Source organism: Carlito syrichta, unplaced genomic scaffold (assembly GCF_000164805.1).
Source record: "Carlito syrichta isolate Samal-C Ts95f unplaced genomic scaffold, Tarsius_syrichta-2.0.1 Scaffold288945, whole genome shotgun sequence".
NCBI lineage: Eukaryota > Metazoa > Chordata > Mammalia > Primates > Tarsiidae > Carlito > Carlito syrichta.
This window is the reverse complement of record NW_007233041.1, coordinates 465,331-482,714: the sequence shown is the minus strand read 5'-3', so window position 1 is coordinate 482,714 and position 17,384 is coordinate 465,331. Positions and strand designations below refer to the sequence as shown.

The window sequence follows — 17,384 nt, the reverse complement described above, 5'->3', positions numbered from 1 at the left end:
TATGAAAATGAAAACTAAACAGAAAACAAAATGAAACAGCCCCCGTGGTGCATGTGCTCTAGTGTAACCTTACGATGTTCAAATTACTATCCCCACCTTGGAGATAAGGAAACTAAGTCACAAAACACACATGGTAGAGCCAGGACTCAATATCAACGAGGTTTATCAAAAACTAAAGCTGCAGTCTTCCCACACCATCTACTAAAATAACTAAATGCTACACAAATCCCCAGTGTAGAATACCTGAGAGTTTGCTTGCCATTAACCTAAAATAACAATTTGTCTTAATATTCTGAGACAGGATCATTTTGCTGATGAAGGCAGTCAAGCTCAGACAGGGAGGAACTGGAATTTGAGCTCATGTTGGTGCGACTCCAGTCTCTGCTTTCCCACTATGCTGTGCTTTCCTACGTGTCCCTGGGCTGATTCTGATTAGATTATCTTTGTATTTCTTCATCTGGTTCCAAGTCACCTTTGCTCACATTGGACAACTCACTTCTAATATGAAAGCTCGTATAAGATGTAGGAATACCTTCCAGTCTTCCTGTCTACAATCGTCTTGAGTTTTGTATTACAGCACCAAGTTTCAGCTGTATACTTCCATTATTATAATTTTTTTTCTTTTTTTTTTTGAGTTGGAGTTTCACTCTGTCACCCAGACTGGAGTGCATTGGCCGCTTCCGGCCACTGCATCCTCGACCTGCTGGGCTCCGGTGATCCTTCTGCCTCAGCCTTCCGAGTAACCAGAATTACGGCATGCGCTACCACGCCCAGCTGATTTTTTGATTTATTGTAGAGATGAGGTCTCGCTGCCCAGGTGGGTCTCGAACCCGCGGGCTCAGGCAATCCACTCACCTCAGCCTCCCAAACTCACGGAATTACAGGCTAAGCCACCGAGCCATTACTATAATTATTCCTGATCTTTGGCTTTTGCACCACATCCGTGAAATGCTGACATGTAGAAATGGGACCCTCTATGCATTCCACAAAAATCCTTCACCTACTGTAACTGTGATGAGATGACTCTTACTAGATGTCCATAGCTTTAAAAAAAAAACAACAAGGATCCACTAGGCTCAATGATGACTTCCATTCATATGACAGAAGCCTCTTCCTTGCAGTTGCTTCATATCTCCCTGTTTAAAATAAATTCTCTCATCCACATTAGCTATAGTATTAAAAATATATATATACCGGGTGAATCACTGGTGCTTTGCTCTTAAGAACTGCATTATCTCCTCTTAATTAGAGTCTTATTTTGCAAGCAAATTATCTCAATCAATCCTTACAACAATCCAGTTATTACTAGTTAGGCGGGATTGATAGCTCTTTTTTAGTATAAAAGAAATGAAAAATAAGAGGAAATTTTTTCTTATCCAAGATCATATGCTCTCTCAAGTACAACTAGAATGTAACTTACTCCCCCATTTGAAGGCCCTGCCACTTTAAGACTCACTGATTTCATATCATATGAATCAGTTAGCATACTGCTACATAACAAACAGTCCAAAAACTGGCTAAAAACAATAAGAAGGTGTTATTCCTCACAAGTCTATACATCGGATATGTGGCCCTGCTGATCTTGGCTGTTTCTCTTGATCTCTCTGATCCCAGCTAGGAGGCCAACTGACTGAAGGCCAGTTTGTTCTCAAATCTCGTTTCACGTTATCTTTCCCCCAGCAAGTTAGTCTGGTTTGTTCACATGGTGGCAATAGGATCTCAAGAGGGAGAATGGAAGCACAAAGTCTTCTTAAGGTCCAGATGGGGACTGGCACACCATTACTTCTGTCGCATTCTGTTAGCCAGTGCAACTTACAAGGCGAGCCCCAATTCAAGGGGAGGTGAAATTACAATTTTTTATGGGAAGAGCTATGATGTCAAATTGTAAATGATGTGAATCCAAGGAGAGAAACTGGAGCTGTTTGTCCTCACCATCTCTCTCTCCCAGACTGAGAAGAATTAGATTCAGAGAAGGCAAGCAAATTGCCTGGGGAGTCTCACAGAAGGTGTGATAGAATGAGCACCAGTTAAATGGAACAGGAGACGGAAACATCAAGAATTCCATGGGTTAACAAAACATCAGCACACAGCAGTCTGGTTTTTCCACCACACACCCATCTTTGGCATGCAGTTGCTTTTCCTCACTTTCTAAAGTCAGCCTCCCTGGAAGAATGGGGTGTGGCGTGCAGCCTCCCTTCTTTGGGGAAAGATGACCAGGGGTGGAATTAACTACATGTACATAATTAGGACAGATTGCAAAACTTTATTGAAATTTTATATTTACTTTTCCTAATTTAGATTCTGTTTGGCCTATCAAAGCCACAGGCAACTTCGTGAAAGGCAGAAGTCTAGGTCCTTAATTTCCAAATAAAATCATTAGATTATAGAAAATAGGGTTGGAAAGAACTACCAAAAACCTAGGTCAGTCCTCTCAATTTGCTACTGAGATAGTTGACCTGGTTGGCTAGTGATGACCAGTTAGTGGAAGCATCAGGAAAAGGGTCCAAGTATCCTTTTATCCAGACCAAAGCTTTGATAATCTTTAGGCAAATTCATACCTGCCATCTCATTGGGATCCCTGACCAGCCATGTAACATATTGAGGAGAAAGATTATTTCATGTATTTGACAAATGAGAACAGGTTAGCTCTGTGAGAATGAATGATTTACTCATAATCAGACAGTTGGTTACTGGTGGGGACAGTTCTTTAATGCTGATTCTTGACTTTCTAGATCCAGTGTTTTCATGATATATAGATTCCTCTACATAGAAGACTCTTGGGTACTTACAATACACTGATTTGGTACCATTTTGACAAATTGCTAATTGTACTGTTTGGATACAAAGATAAAGATGAGGGAAACAGAGATGAATTAAACACACTCTGGTGGGAAACACAGGCACAAAACAATAGAATAATAGCATAATCGTGAAGCACATTTGCATTTACTAAGTACTTTTGCATACATGATCTAATTTTATTTCCTCAACAGCCTGTTATAGACAAAGGACAAATGTAGGCACGCATACATTAACAAATTTCCAAGAATATTAACTGGAAGAATACAAAGTGGCAAAAACAGCATACAGAATTAATTACAGACAGTTGTACCTGTAGAATCTGTAGAATTGCACCAAGACAATGAGAAAATGTGTCAAAATGTTAACAATGATTTTGTCTGGATGATGGGATTACACACATTTTTTAGTTTCTTCTTTATACTTTTCTTTTTTACACTTTTTTTTCTTTGTGTGGGGAATATTTATTACCTAAAGAGAAAGTAAGATATTAAAAATTTACAGCTGGGCTTGGTGGCTCAGCCTGTAATCCCAGCACTTTGGGAGGCCGAGGCAAGTCGATTGCCTGCACCCGTGGGTTTGAGACCAGGCCAGGCAACTTGGCTAGACCTCATCTCTACAATAAATTAAATATTAGTCAGGTATGGTAGTGTGCTCCTGTAGTTCTGGCTACTTGGAAGGCTGAGGTGGAAGGATCGCCGGAGCCCAGCAGGTCGACGCTGGGGTGGCCGTAGGTGTGCCACTGCACTCTAGCCTGGGCAACAGAGTAAGACTCCAACCCTAGTTGTTAGTGACTGATGTGGGATATTGTAGCCCAAGTGGCGTGATGGCATTCATGCAAGAGAGGGTCTCAGAACACGAGTGAGATGAGGAGGAGTCTGCACGGGGTGGCTGTAGCAGTAATGGGAGATAAGTTATATACAAGGGATACCAATCCAACAGGTAGATGTATTGAGGGTAGTGGGAGGAAGTTACAAATAAGGAAAGGGAGAAAAATGGAATGAACTCTGGGGTGCTGGATTGTAGTAGGAGGTAATTTATATGAACTCAGATTGACAGATATAGAAATGCAGATGTAAATATGGGTGTATATACACACATTTGGATATAAGCTCACATTATGTACATACATATACTCCCCAGCTCTGTCCACAGAAATGACCTAGGATCAATAGCATCTGGAGAGGAGGGAGGAAGACTAATGCCCAGACCTTGATTTCTACGTGTTATTATCCACTAAAAGGAACCAGTACTTTTGCATAAACGGCTTATTCCACTAAAAGGAACCAGGACTTTTGGAAAAAAATGCCTGATTTCAGGGCTGGGGAAGGAAACGTACAAGATAAGCCTGCAGCCTATTTTGGTGCCAAAAAGACAGGAAATGCTGACCTGAATAGTCTCTAATGGGCCTCTAAATCTGGGGTATTTTGAGCACCAAAGCAAGTAATGATAGAATAGATTACAAACGGGATAGAATTGAGTACAAATGGGAATCCCATAAATCCATGTTGATATAAAGAAATGAGTGAGTAAATAAATGGGGAGGAGGGCAGCATTTCCTGCAGTAGAATGCTAACGAATACATGAGGCAGAGATGATGGAATTCTAAAAACCACAATTCAGCAATCACTAGTCATAAATAACTTGATCAAGAAATAGCAATGAAAACTAGTGAATGAGAGTTTAATGAGGAATGGTTCACTAAGATAGGCTCAGATAAGTTGTTAGTTCCAAAGAGAAAAAGATTAATTTTACAAGGGAGAACTTGAACTCCACCTTGGCCAAGTGAACACCAGTAAGGGACAAATCAAAATTGCATATCATCTGATAGGATAAAATGAGAAGGACAGAGTATCTCTTCAGTGATATTCCTACCAAAAATTTAGAACTCCACAACATGAATCCAATCATGAGGAAACATGAGAGACATTTACAAAATAACCAGTCTGTAATTACTGAAAAGGCCAAAGCCATGAACATTATTTAAAAGAGTGAGGAATTATTCCAGACTACATGAGACTAAAGAGACACCACAGCTAAATGCAACATGTGATACTGCACTGGACCCTTTTCTAATAAAGGACAATATTGAGACAGCTGGCACACCTGAATGGGATCTGAGGATAAGATGGTGGTAATGCATCCTTGTTAATTTCCTGGCTTGGGTGGTCATACTATGACTATGTTGGAGAATGTCCCACGAAAGTACGTACTACAGATTTCATGGGTAATGTAGGCAATTTACTTTCAAATCGTTTGGGAAAAAAATTTCTGTGTGTTATTTTTGCAAGTTTTCTGTACAATTTATTTCAGAATAAAAGGACTTTACAGAAAGTAAAGAATTATAATGTATAGAAAACTATTTTAATAACACTATCACCCAAAAAGTTTGATTTAAAAGGCTTTTACTTTGTATTCTTCTGTTTCTTAAGCATTAACCAGGTCAAGTTAACAACAGGCTGTTGTACAGTTAGATTGTTTATTATCCAAGTGACATTTTGAACTATTTTGTTTTGAAATACTGTGTAAATTACTACATTACTTGGCCAACTTGGATTCAGCCTGCACAACACACAAAATAAAGTTCTCATCTTAAACACATACACAATTTCACTGATGCCTTGAGAGGTATTTAATTTGTTCCAATCACATGGCAAGAAAGTGGGTGGTGTTGAATTGACTTTCCATCCTCTTTCTCCAGTTCAGCCCCACGTAGCAGGGAATGGGACACGGCCAGGGCAATGTTGAGTGTGAGCTGTGGAGAGCAGGATTCAGCTTCGGGCCCCATTTTTGGAGCAATGGCCTGCTGGGGCAGAAGGACCACTGTGGATGAGAAGGACCACTCAAGGAGGGTGGTCAAAACAGTATAGAGAGCCTTACATGGCAGTGAGGTCCTCCATGGTTAAGGAGGAAAGCATGGCACAGTAGAAAGACGGTTCACATGTGGGAACCCTGCTCTGATATTTACTTCCTTATATTTTGGACAGTGTCCTTTTAAGGACTGAAAAACATTAGTGTAGAGTTTGGTTTTGTTCTTTTGTCCTTGCTTATTAGGTGATTTTTTTAAAAGCCTTCAGGCCAGACACCTACTTTCTAGGCTAGCCCAGGTCTTCCACTTGTATAGTCCTATACTCTGCACCTTCACCCCAGAACCCTGAAGGCACTTGACTTTGTGGTTCTGGATTTCTGCTTCCTGTTCTTTGGTGAACCCAAGTAGTTGTTAGACATAAATAAGCTGCTGGCCCTAAAGTCCCAGGGCCTATAGGACCTTCATCTGCTCAGGCTCTGCCAGGTGTGGTTGAGAGATGCCAATCCCTGCTAGGCACAGTGCCACCTGAGACGATGACAGCTGTCCTTTGATTTTGTCTTTCAGGAAAGCGGGCATGCCTCGGAGAACAGCTGGCTAAGTCGGAGCTGTTTATTTTCTTCACGTCCCTCATGCAAAACTTTACCTTCAAGCCCCCAAGCCATGAGAAGTTGAGCCTGAAGTTCAGAATGGGCCTCACCGTTTCCCCAGTCAGCCACAGCCTCTGTGCTGTTCCTCGGGCGTGATGTCGTCAGGGAAGGAAAGGGGAAAGCAAAGTAAGAAGACATGGCATGTGTTCTAAAGCCCCTGTGTTGCCTGCTCAGACGTGGGGCGGGGGGGGCAAAATGAAAGTGTCTCTGAAGAAAGATCAGAGGAATTGGACTCACAGGAAACTAGATCCCAATCTCAGCTCTGCCATCTCCTCCAAATTTGCCTTGGGAAAATCACTTGTGTTCTAAACGATTTACCTTTTCATCCAGGAGATGAAAAGAGGATAACGATTCCTTCCCTAAAGAAAGTTCTTGTAAGGATCAAAGGAAATAGTAGACTTTAAGTGGTCTGTAAACCATAAAGCACATCATAAACATTAATAGCTTTCTTCCAGCCTCCTTTGTTAGACTTGTATTTTCTTCTGGCCTGTTTGAGATAGCTCAGGTCACAGTCACAGTGTTGCAAAATGGTGGATAAGAGTTAAAAGTGGGTCCTGGGAGCAACTGCAGAGGTGAACCATGAAGTCTTTCCCATTTGGTAGTACTGCTCATAGTTTATCTTGTTGCTGCCTCAGAATGATCCTCTGAGAAGTTAGCAGGGCAGGTATTATTCCCTGTTTGCAGACAGGGAGAACAAATGTTAAAACAGTTCATGTGGTGTACATAAGGAAATATTACCTTAGCCTCTGACCAGGGCCAAGTAGGGTGTGACCACAATTAACTAATCTGGGAAGGAAGTTTGGGGGAACAAATATGGAAATACTTTCTGTCTTTAACAGTACTTCCTTGCCTTAAATCCCCCATCATGCATTTATTCCTGAGCTGCTTCATGTTGGATTTAACTATGTGGCGGAAGTGATCTTTTCTTGCAATTCAATTTTAAGCTTTTGGTGACTAGTATTGCCAGCCTAAACTCACCGGACCCTGGTACAGTATTTTATAGCAGGGAATCACAAATTCCAGAAGGCCAGGCAGCATTGATTGTCCAGGGAGCTTTGGCCCAGTGCCAATGTAAACAACCAAAGAAAATATCAGGGAAATGCAACTAAACTGTACAAAAATATATTTTTTTCCTAAGGTGATGTCTTAGTCTGCTTTCTGTTGCTATCATCTGTTTTCTGTTGCTATACCTGAGACTAGATAATTTAGAAAGAGAAGTTCATTTGGCTCATGGTTCTGGAGGCTGGGAAGTCCAAGGGCAATGGTAGCAGCTTCTGGTGAGGGCTTTTCCACTGTTCCATAACATGGAAAAGAGAGAAAGCACAAGGTTCTGTGCTTGCTTTAGATCAACCCACTCTCCAAATAACTAAACTTCTCCCATAAAGAGCAGCACAAATCCATTCCTGGGGGCTCTGCTCTCACGGCCCAGACCCAGTCACCTGTTATTAGGCCCCACCTCCCAGCACTGCAGCATTGGGGACCAAGTTTCAAAATGAGTTTTGGAGGGGTCAAACACCCAAACCACAGCTGGTGGTTAGGCCTAGTTTAAATAGCTTAAAACAAAATGGGCCACAAAGTTATGGGGCTTTTCCTTCCTGCTGTTTAGGGATCGGAGAAAAGCCAGGAAACAGATCAAAAGATGGAGGGGAGGATGCTTGACTGGAATTAGCATAAGCTGGCTGGGAGAGCCAAGAAGAAAGTGTGTTTGGAAGGAATGTTTGTATTTTCAATGTGTGGGAGGAGGCTTTGGTTCTTCTTACCTGGTGAAAGAAAGAATGGAAATGAGAACCCCACCCATGCACTTTCTTTTTTTTTTGTAATCTTCTGGAAAGTTGCATCTCTAGAAAATGGGCCATGTGGTCAGGCACAGTGGGTTCATGCCTATAATCCCAGCACTTTGGAAGACCAAGGTAGGAGGATGTTTTAGTCAAAGAGTTCAAGACCAGCTTGGGCAACATAGTGAAACCTCATCTCTACAAAAAATAAAATAAAATAAAATAAATCTGGGCATGACAGTGCATGCCTGTAGTCCCAGCTACTCGGAAGGCTGAGGTGGGAGGATTGCTGGAGCCCAGGAGGTTAAGACTGCAGTGAGCCAGAATCATACCACTGTACTCCAGCCTGGGTGACAGAATGAGACTGTGAAAAAAAAAAGAGAAAGAATTGAAGAGAAAAAGAAACCATCAAACCAGGTGAAGTGGGGACCAAAGGGAGGCCCAAAGTTTACCTGTACAATGGCCACTTATCTACCTAATCCTGAATTGTACCCTACATCTTTAAAATAAATAAAAATAAATTTTAAAAAGTACCATTCCTTGAACCTAGAAAGAAAAAGAAAACAGGCCAAGTGATATTCCAAGAATAAAACCTGTCAAATCAGGCCTTGACTTGAACCTTGTCTTCCTTGTTTTTCCTCCAATCAGATCATCCAAGTAGGAGACTCAAATGGAAACTGGCCAAAATACTTTACACGATATGTCCCAGTTTCCTCACCTATAAAACAGAGGACTTTGTTGACATTACCTCTGAGTTCCATTCCTACTCTGCTGTGGGTTTTCCTTGATTCCAGAAGGGGAGATACACACCCATGACTTGGGGGAATAAATATAAAACCACTGGGAACTCATCCTGACCTAATGGATGCAGTGGGACCCAGGGCCAAGTAGGATGTCAGCACAATTTACCAGGAGCTGTGAGGGATGACTATAATTAAATGTTCTGACCATATAAAAATGTTCTCTTTCCCCCCCCCAAAGCTTTCTCTAAAATATGAGTCCCCTTCTTATCCAAGCATTAAACACCAATTTCGTTATACACTTTTGTTATACACACTTATTCCTCCACCTAATTTAGAAGCTCCAGGACCTCTCACCACCCCCCCCCCTTTGTGTGAGTACCTGACACACAGTGTGCAAACAATATAACAGGATCCGTGGCATCATGGAGGAGGCGTGGCTTTTACCAAAAGGCACCAGGCTGTGAATCTTCTCTCCACCACTCTCCTGCAGGGAGGCAGACACACAGCTGCAGTGGACATTAAAAATTGGATTGGTGGGCAAAGGACTTAAAGCAGAGGAGCAGAACACAAAAGATCCTGAGCTTTTATGGAAGTGTGTCTGGGTTGGACACAGCTGGACTGCATACTGCAGGAGGAGGACACTAGATCCAGGAGAGGTGACCAAGTAGCAAGGACAGCTTCCTAGATGAGGAAGCAGCTCTGTTAGAACAGGAAACTCCAGACACCCTGGTGTCAAGCTGCTCACCCCTTGAGCCTGCTGAGTTAGCTTTCCTCTAAGTCATGGAAAAGGCGGGGAGCGGGGGGGTATTGGGGATGAGTGCGCATCTGGGTTTGTCACTCTTCAACTCCTTACTGTGACTTTGAGCAAGACATTTAAACCTGCAAACATCCGCCATCTTCCTCTAAGACACAGGTATGAGAATAGAAACTTCACAGCGAAGTGGTAAGGATCCAGCTCAAAACCATGAGAGCCCATCTGCAGCACAAGACTCGGTAGGGTGCAGGGCAGAAGCAGCTTTATACTCACCTTACTCCCACTTCCACCACACACGACGGACTTCTTCTTTTTGCCAGTGAGTGGAGTTTCAGGCAGAGCCCACCCCATTCTTACATAAAAAGTATGATGCTAAGTCCACAGTCACTCATATCTTTGTTTCCCTATTCATACAGAGTCTTTTGTCTTCCAGCAGTTAAGACTTTTTTATTGGTTTATCATTATTCCTCAGCAATTTGGTTAAAATGTATCTTGGTATGGTTTTCTTGTTTATTTTGATTGGGGTTCATTGAGCTTCTTGTATCTGAGTTTACTATTTTTAGAAAATTTGATTAAATTTTGGCCATATTTTTTGAATATTTTTTCTGAACCCACACCCTCCTCCCATATTTCTTAGATTTAAGTCACACATATTAGACTCCTTGATGTTGACTCTCAGATTCTATTAATTTTTTTTCAGCCTTGCTTCTATGCTTTAGTTTAGAGACTTTTTTTAAAAAAAAATTTATTTTAAAGACATGGGGTACATTCAGGGTTAGGTATACAAATGTTCTTTATGCAGGTACCCTTGTTAATAAAGTGTGTCCCCCCCTCCCCTAGCAGATTCCCACTACTGCCTATCCCACCCCTCCACCCTTGGCAGTTTCCCACTACTGCTAATCCTTTTCTTATAATATTATGATAATTATTCAAGGTTTGCTTATGAGTGAGAACATGTGATACTCAATTCTTTGTTTCTGTGATACATCACTCAGTATTATAGACTCTAAGCCCATCCAGGTTGCTGTGAAGTTCATGATTTTGTCCATTATGGCTATGTAATATTCCATCATGTATATATACATTTTAAAAAATACAGTCTTATTTTGATGGGCAGCATGGTTGGTTCCATGTTCTTGCTACTGTGAACAATGCTGTGATAAACATACATGTGCAGGTATCTTTTTTTATAGAGTGATCTGAGTTCTTCTGTGTATATTCCCAGTAGGGGGATTGCAGGGTCATATGGAAGGTCGATTTTTAGATCTTTTAGGAATCGCCACACTGTTTTCCACAGAGACTGTACTAGTTGACACTTCCACCAACAGTGTAGAAGTGTCCCTTTTCCTCTTATCCTCTCCAGCATCTGTTGTTTTTTGAGTTATTGATGATGGCCATCCTGACTGGATCTCAGTGTAGTTCTAATTTGCATTTCTTTGATGACTAGTGAGGCTGAGCATTTTTTCATGTATTTTGTTGCTGTTCATATGTCTTCTTTTTAGAAGTGTCTATTCATATCTTTTGCCCACTTTTTAAAAATGGGGCTGTTGGTTTTTTTCTTTTCGGCCCATTTGAGTTCCTTGTAGATCCTAGATGTTAGGCCTTTGTCAGACATACAGTTGGCAAATACTTTTTCCCAGTCTGTGGGGCTGTCTCCCTGTTCTCTTCTTGGGTTGTCTTTGCAGATGCTTGTCAGTTTGATGAGGTCCCACTTGTCTATCTTATCTCTTATGGCATGGGCACTTGGGGTTTTGATCAGGAATTGGTTGCCAGTTCCAATTTCCATAAGGGTGTCTCCTGCATTTTCTAAGGTTCTTATAGTTTGAGGTTTTATGTTTAGGTCTTGGATCCATTTCGAGTTGATTTTTGTATATGGGGATAGGTAGGGGTCTTGTTTTAAACTTCTGCATGTGGTCAGTCAGTTTTCCCAGCACCATTTACTGAATAGGTTCTACTTTCCCCAGTCGTTGGTGGTAGAACCTTTGTTGAAGATGAGTTGATTGAGAAATTGAGGTTTTACTTCCAGAATCTCTATCCTGTTCCATTGGTCTATATGCCTGTTCTTGTACCAATACCAGGTTGTTTTGATTATTGTTGCTTTATAATAAATTTTAAAGTCTTGGAGTATGATACCTCCCGTACCTCCTGCTTTGCTTTTTTTTTACTGCGATTATTTTGGCTATTCGGGATCCTTTATGTTTCCATATGAATTCCTGTATTGTTGTTTCCAGGTCTGAGAAGAATGCTGCTGGTAATTTAATGGGTATTGCATTAAATCTGTAGATTCCCTTAGGTGGGATGAACATCTTAATAATGTTGATTCTTCCAGTCCATGAGCATGGAATATTTTTCGATTTGTTTGTGTCATCTTTGATTTCTTTAAGCAGTGTTTTGTAGTTTTCATTGTAAAAGTCTTTCACATCTCTGGGTAGGAAGATGCCAAGGTATTTCATTTTGTGTGTGTGTGTGGCTATTGTGAATGGGATTGTGCTTTTTATTTGGGTTTCTGTTTATTATTGATGTATAGAAATGTGACTGTCTTTTGCACACTTATTTTATACCCTGAGACTTTGCCAAAGTGCTTTATCAGTGCAAAGAGGTTTTTGACAGATTCACTTGGTTTTTTGAGGTATAGAATCATGTTGTCTGCAAAGAGGGGTAACTTGACTTCTTCTTTTCTTATTTGGATACCCCTGATCTCCTTCTCCTGTCTGATTGCTCTAGCTAGGACTTCCAAAGCTCTGTTGAACAGGAGGGGAGAGAGTAGGCATCCTTGTCTTGTTCCAGTTTTCAGGGGAAATGGTTCCAATTTGTCTATTTAGCAGTATGCAGGCTGTGGGTTTCTCATAGATGGCTCTTACTATTTTGAGGTATGTTCCATCTACACCTAGGTGTTTGAGGGTTTTCATCAAGAAGGGGTGCTGGATTTTATCAAAAGCTTTTCCCACATCTAATGATATAATCATGGTTGTTGTTTTTTTTTTTACATCTCTTGATGTATTTAATTAAATTTATAGTCTTACAAATGTTGAACCAGTCCTGCATCCCAGGGATGAAACCTGCTTGGTCATGGTGAATGATTTTTGAGATGTGTTGTTGAATCCAGTTTGCTAGGATCTTGTTAAGAATTTTAGCATCTATGTTCACTAAGGATATTGGCCTGTAGTTCTCTTTGTTGGATCTTTACCTGGTTTGAGTTTCAATATGATGTTAGCTTCATAAAATGATTTGGGGAGAGTTCCATCTTTCTCAATTGCCTGGAATACTTTTAGTAGAATTGGTATCAGTTCCTCCTTGTATGTTTTGTAGAATTCTGCTGGAGACACATCTGGTCCAGGGCTTTTTTTTTGTTTGTTTTTTGTAGGTAATTTTCTTACAACACAGTCAATTGCCTGGATTGTTATTTGTCTATTTAGAGTCTCAATTTCTTCTTGTTTTGATCGGGGAGGTTGTGTGATGTCAGAAAGTCCTCCATTTCCTTTAGGTTTTCAAGTTTGTTTCTATACAAGTGTATATAGTAGTCTCTGATAATCTTTTGTATTTCTTCAGGGTCAGTTGTGACTTCATGTTTTGCATTTCTGTGTTTATTTGGGTTTGAGGCATGTTTTAAAGCTGAGTTAGAGCAGGCCTAAAGTAGCCTTCATTCTAGGGTTCATAGTGACTTTTTTGAGGTCCCTACTGGTTGCCTGAGGTAGTCAATGTGATGACTCCACTTTGTTCAGAACGTAAATAATTCCAACCTTGTGAAAGCTATGGCAGTCATTAAGCTATGGCTCCCTGGTGGTTGCTTTACTCCTAGTAGATGTTCTTCATTCAGCCTCATAGAATCTCATGCTATATATGTATAGTTTAGTGTTTAGCTTACATCTCTGAGGATTCATTGAGCTTTCTCAGCATAACTTTCATCCTTCTCTGCCTTATAAATTCCAACCACACCAGTCACCTCAAATTCCAATCTTTGTTTCTCATCAAGACTACTGTGTCCTGATTGTTTTTCCCCTTCATGTAATTAGGTCCAGAAAATATAGGAAGAAAGTCAGAGACTGTAAAGTTCACTTCATTTTTTCCTTTCCCATGGGTATTACAGTTCCATACTTCTAGTTTTTCAATATCTTAAAACTTATGTTTATTTACTTTGTTCATTTTTCTGGTTGTTTATGGGAAAAAGGCTAGTCTAGTCCAGTTACTGTCATAGCATAGAAAAGAAGTCTCATCACTCTGTTGTATTCTTATGGAATGTAAGACAGGTTAAGTACTACATTTACTTGTGAAAATGGCCACAGTAATTTCCATCCTTGTATCTTTACCCTTTTCAATGTGACTTTATAACTCTTTTCCTCATGAGATAGACTCTACTTACAGCTCCCTTTACTCTGGACTGGCCTGGTGGTGAAATGACTTTCCTTACTGAGCTGAGGGTCCAAGGGACGATGTGTGCATTTCTTGCTCTTTTAGAGTTCTGTTCCCACTGCTTAAACAAGCCCATGTTACTCTGCTGAGTGAGGAGGAACATGTGGATCAATCAATGCCACCACATTGCCTTTGCTGACAACTGGTCAAACTCCAGAGTTGTGCATAAGGGAACCTGAGATGAGCTGGATCCAAGCAAATCCAGAAGCTGACTGCACATACACGAGTGGGCTCAGCTGAAACCAACTATCCAATCTGCACCAGCCTAAATTTCCAACCAGAAATTTCTGAGCTAAATAAATGGTTATTGTATTAAGATACTATGTTTTGAGGAACACAGCAATAGTTAACTTATACACTGCTTGAGGGCAAGAACAGTATTTGTCTTGTTCAATTCTGTGGCCACAGTATTAAAAACAGTGCGTGGAACATGACAGGGCTCAGTGAATAGTGAGCTAATGAACAAAATCAGTGGAATCACTGTGGGTTGGTGCTAAGTTGGACCTACTGCCAGGAGTCAGATCTCTGCCACTCCCCCCCCGTCCTTCTCATCTCACCTCAATGACCTATTTCACAGTCCTGATGCTACTTTCTATTATAATCCTTCAGGAACACACTGGAGGAACACAGGCTTGTTCTTACCTCATGGTTGCAGTCCCAGTTCCCAGCTGGCTTTCTGGAATGGGGCCACCTATCCCATTTCCCCGTGCTTTTTTTTCCTCAAGGACAGGCTGATGCCTTGGATGAATATTTGGTACTTTCTGGGTCACACAGTTTTGTGCATTCACCATGAGTTATTTGTTCTGCTCTGAAAAGCTAAGAACTTTTTCTTGTTGTGAAACAGATAAAATATTAAGCAAGAAGGGGTCAGTGAAAAGGGTCACTTTCAGAGGCTGGCACCCAGTCACTGATGATGCCTGTTTTAACAATTAGGGTCAGGACAGAGGCTTCTCTTTGCCCCAACACTTCTAGGGTCCAAAGATATCACAGTGCTCTGATGCACACAAAACTACATTAAAGAACTCGGGGGGATAGCGTGGGGAATCATATGAACTGGAGGTCAGAGCTTTGTAGCTAAGCTGGTCTGAATTCAATTCCCAACTTCACCATTTATTACCTTTAGCTTATGAATTAAACAGTTTACTTCCCTGAACTTTCCCAATCTGCAAAATAGAATAACACCTGCTGTGGAAGAGTATATGAGTGGTCAAAAAATCCACTATGCCTCTCTGGGGTGCCTGTCCTAGTGGTGCTCTACCCTAAGGGATAATTATATATAACCACCCAGATGAACGCAGGAATGGCCATGTGATTGGCTTTGATCGATACAATGAGAGCAAAAGTTCTATGAGTCACTTCCAAGTGCTTAAGAGCCAGCTGGTAGTTCAACACGTTTCTTTTTTCTCTGCCATGAGACCAGCAGTGTTACAGATAAGAGTCTGTCAGCGTATGTCCAGTGTGACTAACAAAAAGCAGCCACTGTTTCTTCAAGATGGACACAAGATGTGAGAAATTATCTTATTTTGTTGTTATCTGCTAAGATTTCAGAATTGTCACTGCAGCATAATTTATCCTAAGCTGTTTGATACACCTGCATTTGTTGTGAAAATCAGAAATACATCAAAGTGACACGTATACCTGGTATATAATAAATTATAGTAGTAATGCTGTGATGGCTATTTCAGACAAAACCTCCAGTTATGTTGTTATGCCACTGGAGAACTTACGAGGGCTCCCACCCCCAAAAGTAAACAAACCAACCTAGAATTACCTTTGGGAGGGTGGGCCCCTTCTAGTACATTTGCTCCCCCAGATCAAACGGTCAATCAAAATGTTTATCTGGAAGTTTTCAGAAGGTTGTGTCATGATTTGCAGAAGAAACGTCCCAAGTTGTGGCAAACAGATGATTAGTTCTTCCACCACAACTCATCTGTCCACACTGCAATGAGTGTTCAGCAGTTTTTGACCAAAACTGGTACGACCCATGCCCCACTATCCCTGTTCACCTGATCTCACCCCAAGCGACTTTTTTTTTTGTTTGTTTCCCAGGATGAAAAAAGTCCTCAAAGGGAAACGTATTGCTGAAGTGGAAGGGGTGAAACAAAAAGTCGCAGAAGCACTAAGAGGCATCAAAATTGACAAGTTCAAAAACTTTTTTGAATAGTGGAAAAAGTGTCTCGGGGCGTACTGCATCAAATGGAGAGTGCTTTGAAGGTGACTGATGTTTAAATATGTAAGAATACACAATTTAAAAATAAATTATGGGTTTTTTTTTTTTTTTTGCTTCCCTCCTCCCCCATATTTCTATACCTTTTTTTTCAAGCAATTTAATATTTTTCTCATTGAGTTCACAGAATAAGACATTCTTTTCCCCACTGACCACAGGATGAATTACAAATTATTCGGTAGGGTTGCCACACAGCAAAACCCAGTATGCCATTCACTTGTAGTCTAGGTATGGCGCCTTCTGGAGTTGGACCACATAGAGCCTGTACAGCCATGAGTGGATCTGCTTCTTAGCTGGGCATGTGATAATTTCTGTGACCTGAAACCTGCTCACGTCTTCAATTACATCTCTTAGTACTTCTGCCAAACTACTGCCAATTCCTTGGGTGAGCTAGATTCCTTAATATCTTCATGTCTTTATATAAGCTATTTTTTTCCTGCAGAAAACATCTAATTACACCTGGAAGATATCTATTCATCCTGTAAAGGCCAGCTTAACGTCAACTCCCCAATGATATTTTTCTTGACTGTTAGTTGTTCCCTCTTCCATTCCCTGAGAATTTAGAAGTTTTAATTTCCCGTTTCCATGTAATCTCCCAATGATGCAGAGCTTTTCAGAGGTGACAGTGCTGTGTTCACATAGTTTTGGTACCTAACAGTGTATCATGTGTAATAATGCTCAGTAAATGCTTGTTGAACAGACAGTGGGGGTAAGGGGCAGGGCAAGCAGTCAAGCGACATTAATACTGCAGTGACATGGATTTTCTATGGCTATGCAGGAAGTCCTCTACCTCTATGTGCCTTAATTTCACATTCTGGCAAATGTGGGCTTTTAAAGATTTGACTAAAGTCAAAACTGACTTGTGGAGGTAACTTCAGCAAAGTAAGGTGCTCCAAAAACCAACTCCTTCATGAAAGCACTGAAAACACATGCAAAAATAGCCAAATTCAACATTTCAGAACTCTAAAAATTAACTAAAGTCTTGCAACAATCTGAGCATTTGTTTGAACAAGAAAGAGCTGACTCAGTAAGAACAGAGGGCTCAGTTTGAACTTGCCCTATTCTGCCCTCTTTCTCCCAGGCTCTAAAGTAGCCTTTAAAGCAGCAATCTCACAACTATGGTAGCTGTGAATACCAAGGACCAAGCAGGCAATGGAGGGAGCAGAATAGATTTGGGACTCCCCACAGGCCTCATCTCTAGAAAACTGTCATTATTTGAC

At 40.9% G+C, this 17,384-nt stretch overlaps 1 protein-coding gene across 3 annotated transcripts in view; it reads left to right on the top strand.

The window, feature by feature from the left end:
- The window catches only part of LOC103256114 (cytochrome P450 2J2), a 54,281-nt gene extending 38,255 nt beyond the window's left edge, over positions 1-16,026 (top strand). For 2 of the 3 annotated variants that reach the window (XR_002481731.1, XM_021710429.1), the window contains one exon: positions 6,173-6,690. Coding sequence is in view for 2 of the 3 variants with exons in the window: in XM_021710429.1 (XP_021566104.1) it covers positions 6,173-6,351 (179 nt within the window). In the remaining variant the exon portion in view is untranslated. Of the gene's footprint in view, positions 1-6,172; positions 6,691-15,986 lie in introns of those variants that run through there. The other variant, XM_008054010.2, reaches the window with a different exon arrangement.
- The last annotated feature ends 1,358 nt before the right edge of the window (positions 16,027-17,384 follow it).